Raw genomic sequence first — 21,947 nt, 5'->3', positions numbered from 1 at the left:
GCACAGTCAGAAGAAACTGAAACCAAAGTACGTGATACAGAAGAGTCAAACAAAGGGAGAAGAGAGGGCTGCCTTCGCAGCTGCATCCGCTCGAGCGTTACCTGTAGAAATTGGGTCAGAGGCATTAGTGTGAGCAGCACATTTACACACAGAAATGGCAGAAGGAAGAAGGATGGCATCTAAGAGATCTGCAATGAGTGTGTGATGCAAAACGGGCTTGCCATCATATTTCAGAAAACCTCTATGTTTCCAAAGTGCACCAAAGTCATGAACAACACCAAAAGCATATCTGGAATCAGTGTAGATATTTACAGATCTACCCTTAGCTAATTGGCAGGCAGTTGTTAAGGCCACAAGTTCTGCAGCTTGAGCTGAGAAGTGAGGTGGAAGAGATGATGACATCATCACGTCATAGTCAGAACAAACAGCAAAACCAACACGGCAGAGACCTGTAGCTGGGTCTCTTGAAGCAGAGCCATCTACATAGAGGACAAGGTCAGGATTTGTCAAGGGCGTTTCTGTCAGATCAGGTCTTGGAGAACAAGATGCTGAAAGTTCAGCCATGCAATCATGAGGCTCACCATCCTGTGGAAGAGGGAGCAGAGTAGCAGGGTTTAGAACAGTACACCTCTTAAGAGTGACATTAGGCATGTCAAGAAGACACGTATGATACCTAAGGTGTCTAGCAGCCGAAAGGTGTGATGTTTTCTGCTCAGAAAGGATCAAAGAGACCGCATGTGGCACAAGGAGAGTCAAAGGAGCGTAGCCAACTATATCTCTTGAGGCCAAAAGGGCTTTTTCAGCAGCTGCTACAGCTCTGAGACATTTTGGCATGTCTGCTGCTACAGGATCGAGTTTACCCAAGCAATATGCCACAGGACGAAGCCTGTCACCATGAGGTTGTAGGAGGACAGAAGTCATGCAACCCGAACGTTCATCCACGGTCTGAGTGAATGGTTTGGTTGGGTCAGGAAGTCCAAGTGTAGGAGGAGACTGAAGTTGAAGTTTCAAGTTTAGGAATGCAGTTTCTGCTTCCGGTGTCCACTCAAGTTGTGAGCGAGAGGTCATGCCTGATTGGTGACACAAGGTCCTGAGGGGTCTTTCAACCTCAGAAAAATTAGGGACAAAAGCGCGACAGTAGGAACACATCCCCAGGAAAGATAGCATTTGTTGTTGGGTAATTGGTTTTGGAATCTTTTGGATAGCTTCAATATGTTTTGGAGACATGGTTTTGCCTTCACCAGAAATTATGTGACCCAGGAAGGTCACAGCTTGTTTGACAAATTGTAGCTTGTTTAAGCTGGCTTTGTGACCTTCTTCTGCCAGATGTTTGAGCAGTTTGATAGTGTCAGTTATGCATTGTTTTTCAGTTGGAGCGCAGATCAGAAGATCGTCTACATGTTGTAGTAACACAGTGCCATCAGAGAGCACTAGAGGCGACAATGATTCGCATAAAGCCCGATTGTAGATTGTTGGTGATTCAGTGAAACCCTGACATAAACGGGTGAAAGTATAACCTTTCCCGTTGAACTGGAATGCAAACCAGTACTGAGAATCCTTGTGAACAGGAACACTGAAAAATGCATTTGATAGATCAACAACTGAAAACCACTTAGCAGAAGATGGGACTTGTGAAAGCAAAGTGTACGGGTTAGGAACACTTGGTGTTCTGGCATGAACAGCTGCATTAACTGCTTTTAAGTCTTGAACAAATCGCCACTCGGGTAGGGTTGGTGGTTCTCTAGCTTTTTGAACTGGAAAAATAGGAGTGCAGACAGGTGAGTTATCACATGGGATAATAACACCAGCTTCCAATAAGGATTTAAAAACAGGTTTAATGCCTTCGACGGCTTCCGGACGCAGAGGGTACTGAACTCGTTTTGGCCTGTAGTCAGACTTAGGATTGACTATTACAGGTTCACAATTTTTTATGAGACCTACATCATATTTGCCTTGTGCCCACAATTTGGGTGGGACTCGTGCAAGGGCTGGATGGATCTGTTCTGCGGAGAGCATTTGGTGTATGTGTTCGGTTTTATCAAGATTGTGGTCTAGCAAGTAGACAGATTTCAGAGCAGCCACGGTTAATTTGCATGCAGTTTTGAAAACACCCCCCTTTGGCGAGTATGACACATGTGGGTCGGGTGTAGATTGCCAATCTTTGAGCTCAATGCATGATTTTGTCCATGGACCTAAATATCTCCATTGATCAGTTTGTCCTTTGGAAAGCGAAATATGTGGATGTGAATCGTTAATCAGAAAAAATTGTTGTTGTTCAGCTGTTAAGCTGACAGAAAGTGCACATCGTAGGTCTGTCCAGTAGAGAGAGTCAGTCAGTAGAGTATCGTTGATGTCAGTCCACCATTCAGTTTCATAGTCTCTGTCAAGGTCAGTTGTCACGTGTGACGTGCAATGGAGTGCCTCAGGCTGCATGAAAACTGCAGTTGGGCTAACCAGTGCATGTGCACGTTCAGTCAGAGATAGAGCCAAAACACTCTCAACTTTCCATTGGTATATGTAGAGCAGTGAGGAGATTAAATCAGGTTGATACTTAGCCATTATATAGGCTTCAGGATTGGGTGGAGTTGTTCGTCTCACAACTTTAACTCCTTCTGGTGTCGAAATAAGTCGATGCCAAAAGCCATCATCAGGTCTCGTCCTAACAAGTTGAAAGGACAGACGTGGGAAAGCAAAAATGAGTGCTTTACTTTAGTAAATGGTTCAGGATGAGAACACGTAGTTGGAGATGTATAGTTTTCTTTGACTGTTGTTCCACATGCACCAATGGAATACATGAAATTGCCACTGAGTTTGGCCTTAGGTATTTCAGAGTATTTTAACACTGTGCGTGTTGCACCCGAGTCAACCATAAATGTAACATCTTTTCCTGCAACATTCAAAATCATAGTGGGCAGTTTCTGCACCATTGAGTCATCATACATGGTGTATGTTCCTATAGGTTTAAAGTCAGATTTTCTCTGTAAAACTTCAATAGTCTCTGTGAGTAGTTGGTGTTGTTGCTGCGATGTAAGCGTGTGAGTGGTGTATGTGTGTGTGTCATTCTCACTCCCCTTTTCTGAAGGTTCAGGGTAGGCTGTCTGGGTGACGCACGCATCCGGTCCTCCCCTCCCTCGTCTCTCAGATCAGTCAGATGATTGTTGCCAACGGTCATTTCTGCCTCTAGGTGGAGCACCTCTTCCTCTGCCTCGGCCTCGGAATTGTGTGCAATCCTTTGCCCAATGTCCTTTATTGCCACACAGGAAGCACACATCGTAGCCTGGTGGCGGTCCCATTCTTGGACCTGATCTCTCTCCTTGCCATGGCCTGCGTCCTCTCTGCATGCCTCTTCCTCCTCGTTGTGAAACACCGTAATGCTGAACTGGAAGTGGTTGAGTTGATGGTACTGCAACTTGTTCAGGGAGAGCATAGTTAACATAGCTCTGTGTTCAGTGTCTTTTCTTTTCTTTTTTTTTTTTTTTCAGCGTCTTTCTTGTCCTGCAGGCATTTGTATGCATGGTCAGCATGTCATTAGTGTCCCAATTCACCGCTTGGGGTCTGTAGTCGCCATCTCTTTGGAAAATGTCTTTCACCTTGGAGAAATCAGATGGTTTCATGTATTTCATCATGACTCTCTGGATTTCGCCTGAGGTTGGTGTGAAGTCTTTGATGAACTGAACATAGGCTCGTGCCATGGCGGCGCCACCTTGTGCAGGCTTTGGGAGGTGTGATGCTGCATCAATCAGGTCCTGAGTTGTCCATGGGCGGTAGACAAAACCTGGATTTCCATCCGGACCCATAACTTGCACCATTGGCATCGTAAAAGCTGAATCTGATTGTTGTCTGGTGCGTGCTGCAATTGGAGGGGAGAGGGAGGAGGAAGTGAGGACACTGGAGCCTGGTGAGGGAGTGTTCATAAAAGAGGATGTGGATGACATCGGTGATGACATGGCAGATGAGGCGTTGTATGGAGGAGGAACCGAAGGCGGAGCCATTGCCTTGGGAGGGGGTTGTCTTCGAGGGAGGGACCAGGAAGCGTCATCAACCAGAGAGCTCTGACCGCACCCTGTCAGTTTAGGATAGAGAGAATTCTTTTTACTCTTAGGTTCAAAATCACTTTCTTTGTCTTTCTTATCGACTTTCATACATGTTATCATTTTGCACACTTGTCTCCTTTCTCTCGTTTCACATTCATCTTCCCACTTTTTCAGACATCCTTCATTTTTTTCAATCTCTCTCATTTTATCACTTTTCACTCTCTTTTTGCTCATAATTGTCTGTCTTTCTTTCTCAAGACTTTCACGTAATTTTTTTCAGTTGATTTTTGCTCAACGATCCCCCTTCTGGGAATCCATGATTTGTCACCCAGTAATTCAAACATTCAACACTTTGATCCCCATATTTTTGTTTCATGGCCAGAATAATTGGACTGTCCGGATCATTTTTCGCTTGTTTACTTCCTTGGGTACCCATGTTTCCTTTTTACCAAGAGTCCCTGACTCTTTTGATTATTTACCTCGTATAGACCCTGTCTACCGGTAAGTCCCTGACTTCTAGTAAATAATCCTAGGTGTAGGTCTTTGACGCCTATAACCCACACCTAACTTCAGTGAGAATGGAACGTTCTCACCTACCTCAGTGAGAGTGGAAAGTTCTCACCTACTTCAGTATCAGACCATAAAGATCTGTACCTACAACTCAGTATCAGATTATAAAAATCTGTACCTACAATCTCAGTATCAGGTTATGAAAACCTATACCTACAAACTCAGTATCAGGTTATAAAAACCTATACCTACAAACTCAGTATCAGGTTATAAAAACCTATACCTACAAACTCAGTTTCAATTTCAAGGGCATAAACCCCTTCAATCAAAACCTACAACATGACAGTTCCGTGTCAAGTTCCAAAACAAAAAGGAAGTAAACAATGGAAAATGATGACCAGCAGTAATGCAAGTATCCACAGACTCAGAAAATACATAAAAAAAGAAGTTATCTCTATTGATTACAGAATCATTATCATTATTCATGAATCATTGGTAAATTTGGAATTTGGAAAGTCAACATCTCACCGTCTCAATCGGACGTTAGCTTTATCTTGGATCGTCGTGGAGCCAGTCAGTCAATCAATTGGATCGCCGGTCCCCTCTCTCTGAATACTTGGTTGGAGGTAGAGGAAGATCTCCTGGATTCCAGGTGTGCACTGCCGGCGTCCTTTTGATCCCAACGGACTCTCAGACGATCCCACTTCTGACACCAAATTGTTATGGGAACTTTTGTGAGTGAGATGAAGCACGAGAACTGAGTCGGATGAATACAAGCAAGTTGATTTAATCTGAGTTGCAACCAGAGGAGCACAGTTTACAGAGTCGAAGAGTCTGCAAAGTGAACAACACTGAGCAGAGAGAAACAAGGCGTATATAAACATGTCTTCAGCAATATGTGTACGTGATATAGAAACAGGATATTCGTCAGAGTAGTTGTCTGATATGATGCCAATAAGGTGTTGTGAGAACGAGCAGATATCAATAGAGAACAGGGAGTTTCTAGGGAGGACAGGGACCTTGAGATAAAACGGGAAACTCATAATTGCCCGCTACACCTCGTGTGACCCAGGAAACAACTATCCACTGAACCTTGTGTGACCTAAAGAAACGTCTGTGTGCATGTAATATGCCATTACAAGAGCAAATCTGTACAACACCAAAAGGAGTCCAGTCAATCACGCTGCACACCTAAAGAATATTGCACTTATTAATCACCATTTAATCAAGGACCAAAAAGACAGATGTAAGCAGGCATTCCTTCAGATCAATACATTTTTATAGTTAAACCTGGTGATACATTCTTTAACGGAGCTACATCTACATTCCAAAAACAGTGTCTGTGTCAACATGTGTGACTGCAAGTGAGCTGCAGCCTCCTCACTATGATTGCAGTTGCAGGGGCTTGTGACAGCTGCAAGTGAGTATCCTGGGCTCTGGCCAAAACAGTGACAGGAGATTGCATTGCATTACTCATGATGGAAAAGATGAAGCAAGGCAACTCTGTATTCTCTGCTCTCCACTGAAAGCATGTTAAATAAGAAAGAGACCAACTTCAACAGAATTTTGATAAAATTCTCTTTGATGCTTTGGTGGGTTTCTGTTGTGTTCAGGAACCAGTCATTTGTTTAACTTACCAGACTTGTGACGATTATATTAAAAATGTTCACATTGGGCCTGCCATGTGGCTGCCTTTAGTTTTGTGAAGCATTTATTGCTGGTCGTCAGTCTTTCAACTCGCTCACTGTTTGCATTTTGTCAGCTACTGCCATTTACCTGAGGCATATGAAAAATATATATATTTATATATAACATTAAAATACATTCATAAAATTGCACATTGTCTCTTTTAGAATTCAACTGTGGGAAATAATGTATATATAATATAATGGGGGGTGGCATACTGTCTGTAACTAACAAATATACTTCATTAATACTTTCACCCTTGATTTTTAATTTTCACATAGAGTGCATCTCCTTCCCAACTGCCAGGATTCCCACTTAGCTTTATGGTGCAAATTAACATAAGAAATTAGAAAAAGTCACACTTCTGAGTTTCAAGAGTGTGGAGCAGATGTCTTTTACATTTGGTGTGGACTCCAGGGGAGCAAACCACAGTTTACTTGAAGAAGAGCCCAGCTTAGTGATGCACAGATTGGCTGATGTCACCCAAAACCATGTGTACAATTATTCACCCACCACCCACCCGCACCAGTTATTTTCTTCAATTTGGAGACGACACTGCACTACAATTTTCACTCAACTTTTAAAGGTGGATTATGTAAAAACACAGATTAGTATTTTTCTCATTAATAATGTATTCTTTCCCAGCCACACCTCACAGTTTTAATCAGAAATGTTATCCACCTCCTCCATTGATTAACAATGTTCCCGTGGGTATAATATGCACCTTGTGCAGCTGTATCCCAGACCAATGTTGTGTCTGGATCACAGTGGCAATTATACAAGCTTTCATCTAAAGTCTCAATCTTAAAAAAAGCCTTTATTCCACTTCACCGTGCTGAATTGATTACAGATATTTCTGGAACATGCACATTTGTGCTTGTGACAAGGTAAACATTTTGTGTGGGAGCCTTTTCAGCCCAATAAAAGTGGTCTACACCAGGTTGTAATACTCTAATGTGAATCCCAGCGCCTAATAATTATTTTCACACACAAATTAGGATCTCTGAGAGGACCCATTATAGTATTTTAGGCTTCAACAAGAAGAATTTTCCTTTTTTATGAAATATGAAATGTTACATTTGATTCTTGTTTGTATAGTCCATGCAAATGCAAACATTCTCAGCTGTTTAGTTCACATTAAATATTGGTACAGTATAGTTTTTTGCATACCTGCTGACTAGCGCAAATAGGGAGTTCAAGAGTGAACAGTTCAGTGTTCCTGGAAGATGCACTGTGGGCAGAGCCGGATTAAATAAATGGACTATACTAGGCAGACTGTATTTTTTGGGCCCCCCTCCATCGATGTTATTTATGAATTGAAATCTTACCAAAGTTACTAATAAAAGTTTATTCACATTTTACATAGCGTAGTCTTTGGTTACGAGTTGGTTCTTTGTATGCCAAAATAAGTCATGTGTCGTATATTAAACAGTCTATCAGAGTATTTTTTTATGTTTATTACCGTATTTAGACGTTACTACAAGGCTCTATTAAATGCTATTAAATTATCCTTATCTTATCCATTGCAAGTTTCATTGTTAAGGTAGTAGATTCAGTAAATCACCAATAGGTGTCAGCATTGCTATGTAAACAGAGCAAATAAGATAAATGTTGTAAGCTATTGCATTTTGCAGAAAATCTTAATTAAATGTGTTGATTAAATTGAATAGTTTAATAAGTAGTCAAATATACAAAGACCGATACAATTTGCAGTAAGAGAAACTGTGCTGTAGGGGTAAGGAGGTTTATTTTCATGGACAAGCATCACCTCTCTTCCATTTTCTGGTTTTCAACACTGTTCAGCAGTTTTCTCCACTGGTCTGGATGTTTCTCTGGATGGTGTACTGTGCAGTGTTGCTTTTGGAAGCAAGATTTAGTCTTAGTTTTAGTCTATTGGACTAAAGCGCTTATTAGTTTTAGTCACGTTTCAGTCATTCTATATGTGATAGTTTTAGTCCAATTTTAGTTGACGAACACTCAAAAAAGTTTTAGTCAGTTTTAGTTTTTTTTTTTTTTTAAAATAAGTATAGTCTTTTAACCAATCCATTTAGGTCAAGTATTGGAAATTACTGTTGGGCAGAAACCTTTAATCTCCATATTTCAACTTTTCAACAGTTTTTTCCATGAATTGATGCCGACTTCATCATACAACAGTGTCACACATAAGTTTGACATGAAATTTCCTCCCCCGGTGGTGCGCCGCGACCGACTCTAGATCGGCTTGGAAGGGCTCCGGGTGAAGGTGGTTTTCAGCGAACCCCCGCCCAGACCTCGCCGCGGACATGTGCACTCGCTGCGGCTCCTCCCGCTCGACTGCCTCTGGCGCGACTGTCCATCGGAGCAGACTGTCCTCAAAAGCCCTGACAGCGTCGTGTCATCAGGACGAGGAGCGTAAATCCTCTTGAAACACGGACCAAGTCATTTTTAGGTTTTGATTGTCCCTCTGTCTGGGCCTCCCCCTGCCAATCGGGCCCTAGGCACGTGCCTAGTTTGCCTTTGCGTTAATCCGACGCTGACTGTGGGCATACAGGCTAATTGCACCAGCAATGAAGGGGCTGAGGACTTGTCTTTTGAAAGCACAAATGGCAAAAAAAGATCTGCTCAAGAAAAATCATTGTGTGTGTTTGCATAACAACCGTCTTTTGAAAAGCAGCGTGGCATCAAGGTAGGATCACTAGAAAAATAACGGATTGTTGGAAACATTTGCTCACATTTACTATTCAAGTCTTGGACATTTTAGGTTTCTTTGCACTGTAGTTATTACCACAATAAAAATAATCTTTCCACTGAAGTGATGTATATGCTAGAGTTGTACCGATTCCAATACCAGTATCAGAAATGCCTCCGATACTGCCGAAAATGTGGGCATCGGTATCAGCGAGTACTGGAGTCCATGCACCGATCCGATACCACGTAATGTATTAGAGCGTCGTTAGCTCTGACACGGTTCTTCTTCGCCGCTCTTGAAACAGTCGCGCTGTGCTGTTTTAGAGATGTGAAGAAGAACTGATCACCCGACACCTGTAGACAAGGAGCTAACGTTAGCTCATCATGTCGGCAGTATTTACCAGTTACCTCCATTAGCGTTGTTAGCTGCGTTAGCTGCGTTAGCGCGCCTACAGTCAAACTGGAGCGGCTCATTTATTAAACGAAAAGAACAGCGCTACAACTAACCAGCGTACTTGTGTCCTGCGTATGTATGCCTCTGTTTTTAAAGTTTAGCGTTACTTCAGAGACTCATTAACAATCTGGAGTCATGTAAAAATTATGTCACACACGTCCTTTTCCCGGTCAGTCGTCATGGTAACATGAAGCTCTGCCAGTGCTGCGGTGTTTGGACCAGAGTCAAAACAAACGTACAAGCTGAAAAACGAAATAACATATCACTGGTAAAAATAAATGGTGTCCATTTGCTGTATTCGTTCATGTTTTACAGAGGGTTTAACCTGAGCCAAACCTTACCACCAATGATAATCATATCACAGTCATGCAGGCGTAGTATGATATATATTTTTTACTGGTATCGGTATCGGTACTCTGTATCGGCCGATACCCACAGCACAAGTATCGGAATCGGTATCGGGAGGGAAAAAATGGTATCATAACATCTCTAGTATATGCAAAGGTGCTCACCCAATAGGGGCACCCTCTCTCTCTGAGGTCTGTGGTTGGTCAGTCTCTCATCAAGGCCCAGATTTCCCCAAGGTTGTAAACACAGCCTTGGTGAGTTGAGTTCTCTCTCAGATCACAAATTTACAGGATGCTGAAAGGTTATCAACTCATTGATCAATAATTCAATAAAATATGTGCCTATTCCAGGTGAATTCTGAATAGTTTTAATTTGCTTATAGTAACTTAATATACATATAAAACCCAACAATAAAGCCCCAAATCTCACACTGAAACTTCAATCTTCTGTTTTACACATTAATGCTTAATCCACTGCAGCTGCCTCCCTTATCCTTTTGTCAGGGTTTATAATACAAATGTGGTTTGGGCGGGCATGTCATCACTTGCTTTGAGGCTGTCTTGGGATATTTATTCATTATGTACACACATAATGAACATATATACATATATATGTATATATATATATATATATATATATATATATATATACCTATATATATATATATATATATATATACCTATATATATATATATATATATATATATACGTATATATATATATATATATATATATATATATATATATATGTTTGTCAGTGATTTAAAGGGTGGCATCATTAAATTAAAATTGTGCCAAAGAATAGGAAAAAATTCCTTTCCTTTTATGAACCACTCAAAACAAAAGATGAGGATCAGGGAGCCATTCCAATGAAATGAATGCAGCAGATTGGCAGGAGTGGGAGCGCACAGCGTTGGAAAGAAAAGCCGTAAAGACTGCCAGCATTGGCATACATTGTGCTCAAGATTATTAAGTTGTTATTCTTTTTTTGCCCGTCACATGAAATGTTAGTTTCTCAGCTAAGATTAAAGTCCCCATGTCCCTATTAACACCTACCAGTGATGTCCCAATGTCCTGGGTACACCTGTAAACCATTTCAGCATGACAAGGCTAGTCATTAAACAACAGACATTAGTCATTAAAACCTAGAAAGGTAGGTTATAAAGTGGGACATTGTTTTTTAATGGAATTAACACAGTTGAAGTTATAAGATATGTACTAGTTCAGATCTAATTTTAATAAAAATCAAAACATTTTACTTTAATTATTTAACTAAGATTCATAATTATATTTGCCATGGAAGTTATGGCAAATATAATATGCTTGTTGCATGTTGTGGTTTGCCATAAGTCCACACATACCTTTATTCTTGTCTACCATTCTGTTATTTGTTTCCCAATGCTCTTGACTGCTGAAGCTGGAGAGACTATACTCAAATATGCATTTACTTTTTATTAATATGCTAACAAACTGTAATTTAAATCTTTTTTTATTATTATTTCTGTCTTCATATTCAGGTTTTCTATGCCCAAATCAAAAATGTGCACAAAAACAGTGATGAAAACCCACTTAATGCTATGTTGCTTGATTGTGTCTATTTTTGTGTTGATTGATTCAACTGTGACATGTCGTGGCACTGGTTGTCATTGAGAGGGGAGAGTGGGGAGTCATTTTCTTAATGCTCTCAGATTCCTCTGAGGCCTGTGAGCAAAACGCACACAAAGGACACACTTCAGCTGTTGTGAGGGAGCATCTGACTCACAAGCATTGTCTGCTCTGCCTCTTCAGCTCTTCCCAAATTTGATTCAGAGGTTTTGTCAATTATGAATAACATTTGAATCAAACCCGTTGAGAGCTGCAGAGGAGTCAATCCAGGAGGTGACAGCTGAAAAGATGAGTCAGAGGTCTGGTGTATTGTTATGATGATAAATGTGTCGGGGAAGGAGGAGGCTCTGAGATCAAATAAGTGGCACAGGATGGTTATATTGCTTGTTGATGTGACTGTATCAGTGGGGAATTATCACATTCATGTATCGAGTGTGGCACTGCAGTTGTTAGAGCAGTCGCCTCAGTGTCTGCGTGGGGTTTTTCCCCTGGTGCTCCATCGTCCGCTCACAGTCCAAAGGAGACATGCAGGTTAATTGGTGACACGTCAGTATGAATGCGAGTGTGTCAGACTCATGATTGACAGGCAACATGTCCATGGTGTATTCCTGCATAATTCATATCCTGGAATACAGCTCCTCAGTAATGTGACCTCATTATACTGTAGAACCTGCGCTACATATGCCAAGCACAGAATCGTACTCCTTTCCTGGTGTATGCAGTCCATTAGACAGTCAGATTCAACAGATGGCCTTGAAGGTACTGCAATGACAGCTTGGGAATCATGGAAACTTTATGCAGTTCTTCAATAACCTCTGCCATTCAAAAACGAATGAGGATGCCAATGTTTCTTGATGAAACAATTAAATGGATGCGGCACAGAGTGCATGTTAACAGAAAATAATAGCTGCTAATAAACTAGAGCTATAGGGGATTCAGCGGACAACAAGCCAGACATACAGCAACCTGTAAAAAGCCTGTTTCCCCTAAAATTAGCCAGTACACCTGGGATTTGTGGTCTTGATGGTCTGCCCTGTGATTTTTCCATCCCTGCTTCACCACGCATGAATTGTCATGTCACAATCACAAACAAGTTGAAGGAAGAAGAAAACATCACAGAGCTCAGTGACGGTGTGACGGTAGTTTTGCTTGGGTCCCTCTTTCAGTTTTGCAGAGCCATTTGACCCGGTCGAGATTGCTGTTTAAACACATGGTCCACTGGTCAGATAAATAAATAAAAAAAATAAAAAAATGGGGAAACGTGGAAGCAACTTGGATAAGTATTTAAGTGATGGTTTGTTTGTTTTTTAGAAGGAATTATGTGTTTAATCTCACAGGCCATGACTTCTTTAAAGTATTTTCATTGGGGTTTGAAAGCCAATGGAGGAAATCACTGCTGTCAACTAACTATGATGATTAGTAAGACAGAAGTGTTTTGCCAATAAACTATAGGCAACAATGAACCTTTTCCTTTTTCTTGGCGAAACAAAAAATTGCAAATCTGAACTCTTGACAAGTGGATGATGGTTGTGGGGCAGGGGTGTTACAGAAGGGCAAAGCAGGCATTTGGCCAAAAATAGTTAAGTGCCTTAGAGTCCCGTTAAAATGTAATCAGCTATACACAGGAGACTGAAAAACACCACGGTCAGAGATGCCATTAGTTTCCTGCCAGAAGCGTCAACACCAAATTTTTACCTTAAAGTGGACTTAGGCTTTTTCTAACCAAAAGCATGACACAGTGGTGAAACATAGCATAGTTCTTAATCAACAACATTCATGGTAGTTCTAAAATTGCTATTCAGTTCAAAGTTGTGAATTTATTGCAGTTTCCTCCGATGACTTTGCAGAAGATTATGCAAAGATGTTCCAGTCCTGTCTGTTCAATAAATCAAGGGACTCAATTACTCATTATTCATCATTCATCTTGGGAGTTTCTCTCTGTAACCATTCTTCCACTCTTTCCACCTCAACCACCCCAAATGGCAAAGTCAAGGCAGTTTTACTGTCCACATTGTTAATTGCTGCTATGAACTCTGGATACCTGCAAAGCCCCCAACATTTCATGTCGTGAGATGCAATTATGTGGCTGCAAGAATAATCGGGAATGTGCTACATGTAGAGAAGATTTGATCAATCTTGTCAAACAGTACTTTCTCAGAAAATCAAGCGTCCTGTTACGAGACTTATTGATAAGGTTTCAAATAACTTTGTTCTACATCCACACTACTCCCTTTTTGGTTAAAAATGCATACATTCTGCTTCGAATACCCACCTAGATGTGCACAATAGACCTAATTATTCACCCAGTTTATTAGTTCTGTCATTGGTCAATGGTGTCCATCCCCAATGGGTTTCACTGTCCGTCTCTGTCTCTTGAGTTAACTAAGTAAACAAACTTGCATCCCTTATGCCATGGGCCCCCAGAATCCCTCAACATCCCTGTGTCGAGGTATAACAATTTTCTCTATATGTGTTGTGTGTCTCTATATGTGGCCCTGTGATGGACTGGCAAATGTCCAGGGTGTGACCCCACCCATCGCCCTATGTCAGCTGAGATTGGCACAGCACCCCCCACGACCCTCTGGTGGAGGATAAAGCAGTAGATGATGGATGGATGGACCTATTATCTGAGTTCCTTTACTAAACCCTTTCTGCATCTTGGTGAAATTAGTTCTCACAATTTTTATGGAGGTTGTGATTGTGTCAGACAATATATTCACTGCACTACACCACAGTAGTATAGTAGTATACTAGTAGTAGTACTAGTATATATATAGTATAATAGTATTCTTTATATAGTGTAGTAGTTTAATATTTTCAATAGTTATTTATAATTAATATGAATAAAATCTACATTTTCCTTTTGTTTATTGTGTGTTTGTATGCTGCCCAATTTACACCAAAATACAATTTACTGCTTTTTTAAAAGAGATAAAATTAATATTAAGCAGAATTAATTCAGCCAATTGGTCCGGCCCTCAACAATATTTTGTTTCTCATGTGGCCCCTTGGGGAAAATAATTGCCCTGGTCCAGGTTGTACCCCGCCTATCACCCTATGTCAGCTGAGATGGACACAGCACCCCCTGTGACCATCATGTGGAGGATAAAGCAGTAGAAAATGGATGGATAGATGGAATTTGAACTTTTTCAAAAGGTTTAATTCCCACAGCAATAACACAAATGTGACTTAAGAGTGCAAAGCTGGGAGACAGACTTAATGTAGCAGCTGAGATTTTCATTCAATCTGCTGATGAGGTAGTTCATTTGTAGGTGAAATTGAACAGGAAACAAAAGAAGTCACAAAGCCAAAATTGACTCGTGCACATGCAGTATCTTTTTGTTTTTGTCCCCTAGGACACCTTACGGCAAGTGTAAGGAAGATTGAGAGGAGAAGGCGACGGCATCAGTCAGTGCACAGTGCCTGCTCTCCTCAGAGGGAAAGATGATATTCAGCTCCACAAATATTCAGGCAGAGCAGTTTGACAAGGACATTGGAAAATAGTTGAGGCATGTAGTCTCAACAAGAAACATTTACATGCAGTTCATGTACACAAGGGCAAAAAACCACACATGCATCTTCAAATAAATGTTTTCTTCCCACTCATTATCACTTTGCAGTTGAACAAGCACACAGACAGATTAATTATGTTTCTTGAAATGTAATATACAGTATATGTGCAGCATACATGTAAATCTGGAAGGATCCTTGGTTTTGAGAAATACTAGCTACCCCTCACTGAAAACATGGCTGCAGGTGGGATACAAGGACACACACCCTGCACCAAAGTGCATAGAGAAAATCAGCAATTTTATCATCAGGGCACACGGTTGTTGATATACTGCTACATGTCATTTTATGGCTTTGACATTTGAAATCCTTTTTTTTCCTGCTTTATCAAAATCACACCAACTACCTGAAACTGGGTCAAAGTGAATGATCTACATTGTTCAACTAAATGACTCTATAGATAGGTTACAGCCTCAGAGGCTAAATACCTAACTGTTAGTTTTCCTCACCAGTTAGTCAGAACTGAAGAAGCCTCTTGGGTGACAGGTGAAATGTCTTCATCACATTTTGAAATAGATTCCCTTCAACAACTGGGAATATGAGAGGATGGATCGGACACTTGCACATTAAATGAACTACCTGCTTCAACTTGAGACGCAGGCAACATAATATCATCCCCAACATCCACTGCCTGGGTTCTAAAGTGAAGTGATGTTTCATCTGAGGTCCTTGGAAGCAGCCAACTATTTTGTGGAGAAGGCGCAGACATCACAACACACCAAAAAGAGAAGCAGATCAGGAAAGTCACAAAATTACAGTCAATATGCAGGACTGTTACAAATATTTGACAAAGAATCTGTCCAACAGAATCCTCACCCAAAGTGAAAGACATGTTGTCCAAAGGGCTAAACTTTGCAGTTTCCCCTGAACAGTGGTAGATCGTATCACAGCCACAGAGTAAGTGATCAGAAACAACTGCCCGTACAACGTCACAATTTTAGCACCACCTCACCACACCAAGAACTCCCAGGATGTTGCAATCAAAGCAAAGGGGATTCAACTAGACCCAGAGAAAACCATGGTGTCAATTCAATATTATAATGCAGTATCCCTCTTCACATGCATTCCCACCACAGAAGCATACCCACAACATAGGAAGGAAAGACTTGCATGTTGTCTTAGTGTTGTTTTCTCTTATATAAGTTATGTTCAGTTATTGACTTTGCATTTTAACATCTAGGAACATTTCTCCAGGGATTGCAAATGAAAAATAGCCTTCTGGCCAACTCTGGCAGATTTACAGAAATTGTAATGTACACTGTCCCTGTTAACTCAATCAGTAAATAAATAGATGAACAAAAACACATCAGGGGAGCACTGAAAACCTGTGGTTACCCAAAGTGGGCCTTCATCAAAACCTCCAAAAGGAGAACATCTGACAAAGTCTAAACCAGCAACACCACATCCTTGTACACTTCAAACCCTGCAACACCTTCATACAGAAACTTGTTCAACCTAAGGAGAACATTCCTATATGCAAACAGAGCAATGTGGTTTATGATATGTAATGTAATGTGTCCTGACCTCTACATTGGAAAAACCAAGCATACATTCATGGCACACCACAGAAAAGCCAGCTCATCTTGACAGGACTCCACTATCCACCTACATCTGAAGGACAATAAACACTTCAGATGAGAATGTTCACATTCTGGCCTGGGAAGACACATTGTTTGAAAGAATGAAGGAAGCCATCTAATTTATGTCAATGTAGAGAAACCATCAACCATATGAGATGGACTAAGACACCAACTATCAGCCAGCTACACATCTGTCCTGAGTTCTCTTTCTAATATCAACAGTCACACAGAGAATAGAGAAGTCCACGCCCACACAATAGCAGACTCTGTCTCTTAGGTGACCCTCACGACCATCTTTCACACTTTTACTCAGGTGAAACCAACAACCTGAAACTGGGTCAGAGACATCCAAAACCTTTTAGAGTCAATCATTTAAAGCTGCTGTGTGTACGTTTTGGTGGCTTGATTGTTTCTGACGTTATTGGACCGCTGGTCTTCCATGAATACAAATGTAACATTTGTATGCTGTGTCCATCTGAAAAAAGGCCCTGTCAAGCAGTACTATCAGACCTGAGGGAGAACAGATATGTGTTTAAATGTATGTCACGGCCCTTGGCTGTGACGCCTTGCCACAAGTGTTTGTCATGTGTTAAGAATGCAGAAGACGTGTGCCAGCCCTTGTTCCTGATTGGTGGCTCTGGTTCCTGCCTGGTCTTCCTCCACCAATTCACCTGCCTGCCTCGGCCTGCCTGTTCTCCTGCACTCTGATTGGGTCACCCGGCTCCAGCTTCACCTACCCAATCCTGCCTCAGCTCGTTTACAGTCCCACCTGTTAAGAATCAGCAGCAGAGAGTCACTCGGGGGCACTGTGCTTTCATGTGAGCAGTTGACCCCTTTGTCGCTCTGGTTTGGTAGCAGCTTTTGAGTATTCACTTTGAGATGTGTGAGTTTTGACTGTTGTGAGTACTAGTTTGTTTGTTAGCCACTTTGGCTCGGCCTGCACGCCAGACTTTGAGTTAAACTATTCCTTTTGGTTTTAAGTGTGTGTGCTCTACGTTGACGGCCCTGAGCCTGTATTTTGTTTAGTGCCAAACCCTGTCCTTGTTACATCAGACTTAGGGGTGCTATTCCCAGTTTGGTATTTTGATTTTGGGAATAGCCGCCTCCTCCCTTGGTTTATTGTGATTGATTTATGTTAAATTTACCTTCCGTATTAATAAAACAAACAAATTTCTGCTAAACCAATTCCATCTGGTTATTTATGTTATTTCCCCTTCCCCAACGAGTTAGGGTTGTAACGCTGTCAAAAAAAAGGGGTTAAATAGGTTTTATTTAGTTTCTTATTACTAAATGGCCTTTTCCTATGTTGCAAGTAGCAATGCCTACATGTCACTACATTTCATCCTTTGACCTCTTTTATGCCCTAGTTTCTCAGGCTTCAAATGGTCAATGTCTTAAATTAAATTTTCTCCATTATCACATGCAAAGTTCCATCTTTAAAATTACTGATACTGTTCTTGCCACTTTTTCATTGTGCTGGTTTTGTATTACTCTCAAAGCGTGTTTCAAAAGGTAGTCACTACCAGCCAGTCAATCATTATTTCAGAGATTATATTTTTCCCCCTCTCCCTTTCATTGAGCTTTAGCTTTTTTGCCTTTGAATTCAGTTTGAGTTTTTAGATAAATTCTTCCTGGGACATTCAAGCAAAGACTATTACGGTGAATCATGCATTCATTTTGAATGTTTTACTTGAAACACACCATAATGGCTCTAAAACCAAGGAAATAATAATAATGAGCATTCAATGACACTTTAATTATAATTTTTTTTTATTAAAATTAAAAAAATCTCTTTAGACGATCAAACAAAATTTTAAACGCATGCCTATGAGCAACAAGCTCTTGGCTTTGTGTTTAAGAGCCTTTGTTTACCAATCTTACATTCTGTTCCTGACCTCCCATTTTCTTGTTCACCACCCTTCATTTCTAACCCCCATTTTTCCAGCACCTGTCTTGTTCGGCTTACAGAGTCAGCATTCACCTCACACTTAATGCAAGATTGACGGCTCACTGACGTTTGACAGCCTTTTTCAGGGTGATACAAATTTAGAAAATACAGTACAACACAAGAAATGGAAAAAGTAAACTAGCCAAATGTGCACATGCACACAGTACATAAATACAGTCTTACTCATACCGATGCAGTGACATAATTACGGTTGAAAACCACACAAATTTGGGGTACTTGTGCAGTACCCCTGCTCTTGTATTTCCTATCCAAATTTTATTGGAGGGGATACATACTGTATATATTAAGATCAGTGAATCTTGTCCAGCTGTGATTTAGTTGACAAGCAAATACCACCAGTTTTACTGTGGGTCAAGTTTGTGTTAAAGAGATCTATATTCTGACAGCTATCACTTATAGAAAAGGGTTTGCTCAGGAGTATGACAGTAAATCTAGGAGAAAGCTTTTGAGTGTCATACAACACACTCTGGGGCCAGAATACCATTTAGAAGTGGTTCTGTTATGTTTTTTGATTTCTCCAGTGCTTTCAACACCATTCAACCAGCACTTTTGAAGGACAAGCTGGGGCATGAAGGAGTGGATCGTCACCTCACATCCTGGATTGTGGATTAATTGACCAATCAACCACAGTATGTGAGGACTCGGGATTGTGTGTCAGACATGGCTGTCTGCAGTACAGGGGCCCCACAGAGAACAGTTCTGGCTCCGTTCCTCTTCACCCTGTACACTGCAGACTTCTACTAAAGCTCCCACTCCTGTCACCTGCAGAAGTTCTCTGATGACTCTGCAGTTGACAGACAGTACAGAGAACTAATACAGGACTTTGTGGACTGGTCCCTGCAGAACCACCTCCAGATCAATAAGGGGATATTGACTGGTGGGTGAACATCCAGGAAATAGACATTGAGATGGTAACATCTTGTGCCCTGGACTGTAATTGCTTTTTTATCCAAGCAGCTGGAGCAGCTAAATGCCTCTGCCTGAGGAGTATACTGTACTAAAAGGTCAGAGCTATAGATTGGACAGGCACCGTGGAGAGCCTTAAAAGTTAGTTAATAAAATCTTAAAATATAGTATATTCAACAGGGAGCCAGAGTAAGGAAGTTTAAACAGGAGTGATAGGATTGGATTTCCTTGTTCACAATCGAGCCAAGTTTCTTACAAGAACTGACTCAATTTCTTTATAATTCAGGCAAGAAAAAGGGCTGACAACCCAGACAGGACAAAATAAAAGCTATAGTGTGCAACTTTATGTCCATTACATTCAAAGCATTGTCAAATTACCACACTGCACACAGAGTGATATGTTCCAATGCAGTGCAATGCAGGCTCATCTGATGAGTGCGAACATCAAATACCACTACCTGCTCCCTTGGCTGAAAACATCAAGCACCCATTGCCTGCTACAGTAAGTACCAGCAGAATGTCTAATAGAGGACTACTAACCATATACTGACCAACAGACCAATATGCAGCTGCATCAGTAATCCTTGACATTCTTGGCTACAAGATGGTCAGCATGAACCATAAGAAGCAATATCCTATGGAAAAGAAGGCTAGAGACCAACATCAACAAGACACACCTGTGTGAGCTACGGAAAGGGAGGTGTGGCAAAAATGGGTTTCCTTAAAATACAAGCTGTCCATACTTGAGGCATAAGAGACAAACATACAAAGGTTCACAGCCATGGCTGCCCATCTGAAGAGGTGCACAGAGATAGAGGTCAAGAGAAAAAACTGAATATTCTCCACCAACCCATCCACCGTCTACTCTCAGTGGCAGGGTGCAACCCTTCATGAAACCAACCTGGGGCCCTCCATATGTTATGTAATACTGAGGAGTTGACACTGTGGCTCTGCTAAAAACCAGGTGTTCCAAACCTAAACCTGAGCCATGGGTTAATGACATCACTCGTGCTGTCAGGCGAGAGTGCAGGAGAGCTGAGTGTAAGTGGAAGACGGATAAGCTTCAGGTGTCTTGACATTTCAAAAGTCTGCTGCCTCAGAACACTAAAAGCTGCTAAACAAAGACAAAACAATTTTTTGATATAATCTCATGAAATAGTCACAAGCCTTGTGTTCTTTTATTAGATTAACCCTGTTCCCCAGTGTGTCAATCTCAATGTCTCTGTTGAAGTGTGAGAAAACTCTCCAGTTCACTACAGGCTTCAGTTGGGGGCCCAGCCATTATGGACTGCTGGAGCCTACAATAAAACCTGGTGTTAAAACTGACCAAAGAAGCCTGACCACATGGCACAGGGAGATAAAGCTAATTCCTTTGCCAGGTGTGTGGGAAATTGATTTTTTTGACTCTGGGGCACAGAGGAAGGTGAAGTGGGCATGTCTTGCGGGTCATTCTGGAACTTGGACATCCTCACCTGAAGTTAGGGAAATGCCAGAGGCAAACCTCCTTGCAGCAGCAGCTGTTTTGTTCAGGAGGAGCACAGAACTATCAGACTGGTGCAAGACCATGGGTGTCCAAATGATAGGACCAACAACATTTTATGACATTTATGACCAAGGCATGCTCGCACCCTGCTATTAAGAACTTCTATCAAGAAAAAAGAACAAAACTCCTGTTCCAAAGAGTTTATTTGGAACAGGAGGATGAGGAGAGGCTTCTTTGATACATTTATTTCCTACTACTGGACTGGAGATGTAGTGCGGTTTTGTATACCACTCCCCCATACATCAGTCTGATTTCAATAAATTTTCCAGAACTTTGAGGTGTGATGGAAATGCAAACCATACATATTACAAGGAATTATTTTTCCATAGAACAAAATAAGTTCCTGGTAACAAAAGTAACTGGGAATGTTGGTGGAAAAGGTGATAAAGTGAGGCAATCGGTCATCTACTCTGCATGAATGACATCAAGCTGTATGCCGAGATCCATCTCACCAAGATCTAAAGCATTGACACCGGAAAGTAATTCAGATTTGGGAATGAGAGAATATCTAAAAGACGGATGGTGATTGGAACTGACAGAGTGGAAGATGTGCAACACAGCTACAGATACCGTTGGGTCCCTATGAGGGCAAATAGGAACAGGTCCTTAAGATTCAACTGACTGGTCGGAACAAAATCCAAGCCATCAGTACCTACTCCCTGATGGTAATCAGATACCCTGCTGGCATAATTTCCTGGCAAAAAGATATAGGGGCCTCTGACATCAAGACAAGAACGCTCCTCACCATTCAGCACCCTGAGGTTGTTCACCAAGCAGAAGAGAGGAGGCTGAAGACTAGCAAGTGTCAAAGCCTCTTTTCCAGGATGAAACAAATAACATCCAATACTCCATCAATAAGAAGGCCCACGGTGTTGACCTGCCAAGTGAATGCCTCAGGCAGCTGAAACCCAGCAGATACATGTTTGTAAGAACATACCAATGGCTAGTGATAGCTGGGCTGTAAGACAGCATGGGGGCATTAGTCAAACTGGGAAAATATCTCTCGCCGATTCCAGGAACAATATCTCTGTCCCAGGAACGGCCAGTTTGTGCACACAAACCCTCAGGCCACCAG

General features: G+C 41.3%; 1 protein-coding gene across 1 annotated transcript; it reads right to left on the bottom strand.

The window, feature by feature from the left end:
- Positions 1 to 45: 45 nt before the first annotated feature.
- On the bottom strand, positions 46 to 5,678 carry LOC131474326 (uncharacterized). Its single transcript, XM_058652137.1, has one exon. It carries the CDS (start codon positions 2,557 to 2,559, stop codon positions 46 to 48), a length of 2,514 nt encoding a protein of 837 aa, XP_058508120.1. The 5' UTR covers positions 2,560 to 5,678.
- Positions 5,679 to 21,947: the final 16,269 nt, after the last annotated feature.

Source organism: Solea solea, chromosome 15 (assembly GCF_958295425.1).
Source record: "Solea solea chromosome 15, fSolSol10.1, whole genome shotgun sequence".
NCBI lineage: Eukaryota > Metazoa > Chordata > Actinopteri > Pleuronectiformes > Soleidae > Solea > Solea solea.
This window is presented reverse-complemented; position numbering and strand designations above follow the sequence as displayed.

Bases quoted from the DNA above. Each gene is read 5' to 3' on its own strand.
- LOC131474326 (XM_058652137.1), bottom strand. From the start codon at position 2,559: ATGGCTAAGTATCAACCTGATTTAATCTCCTCACTGCTCTACATATAC.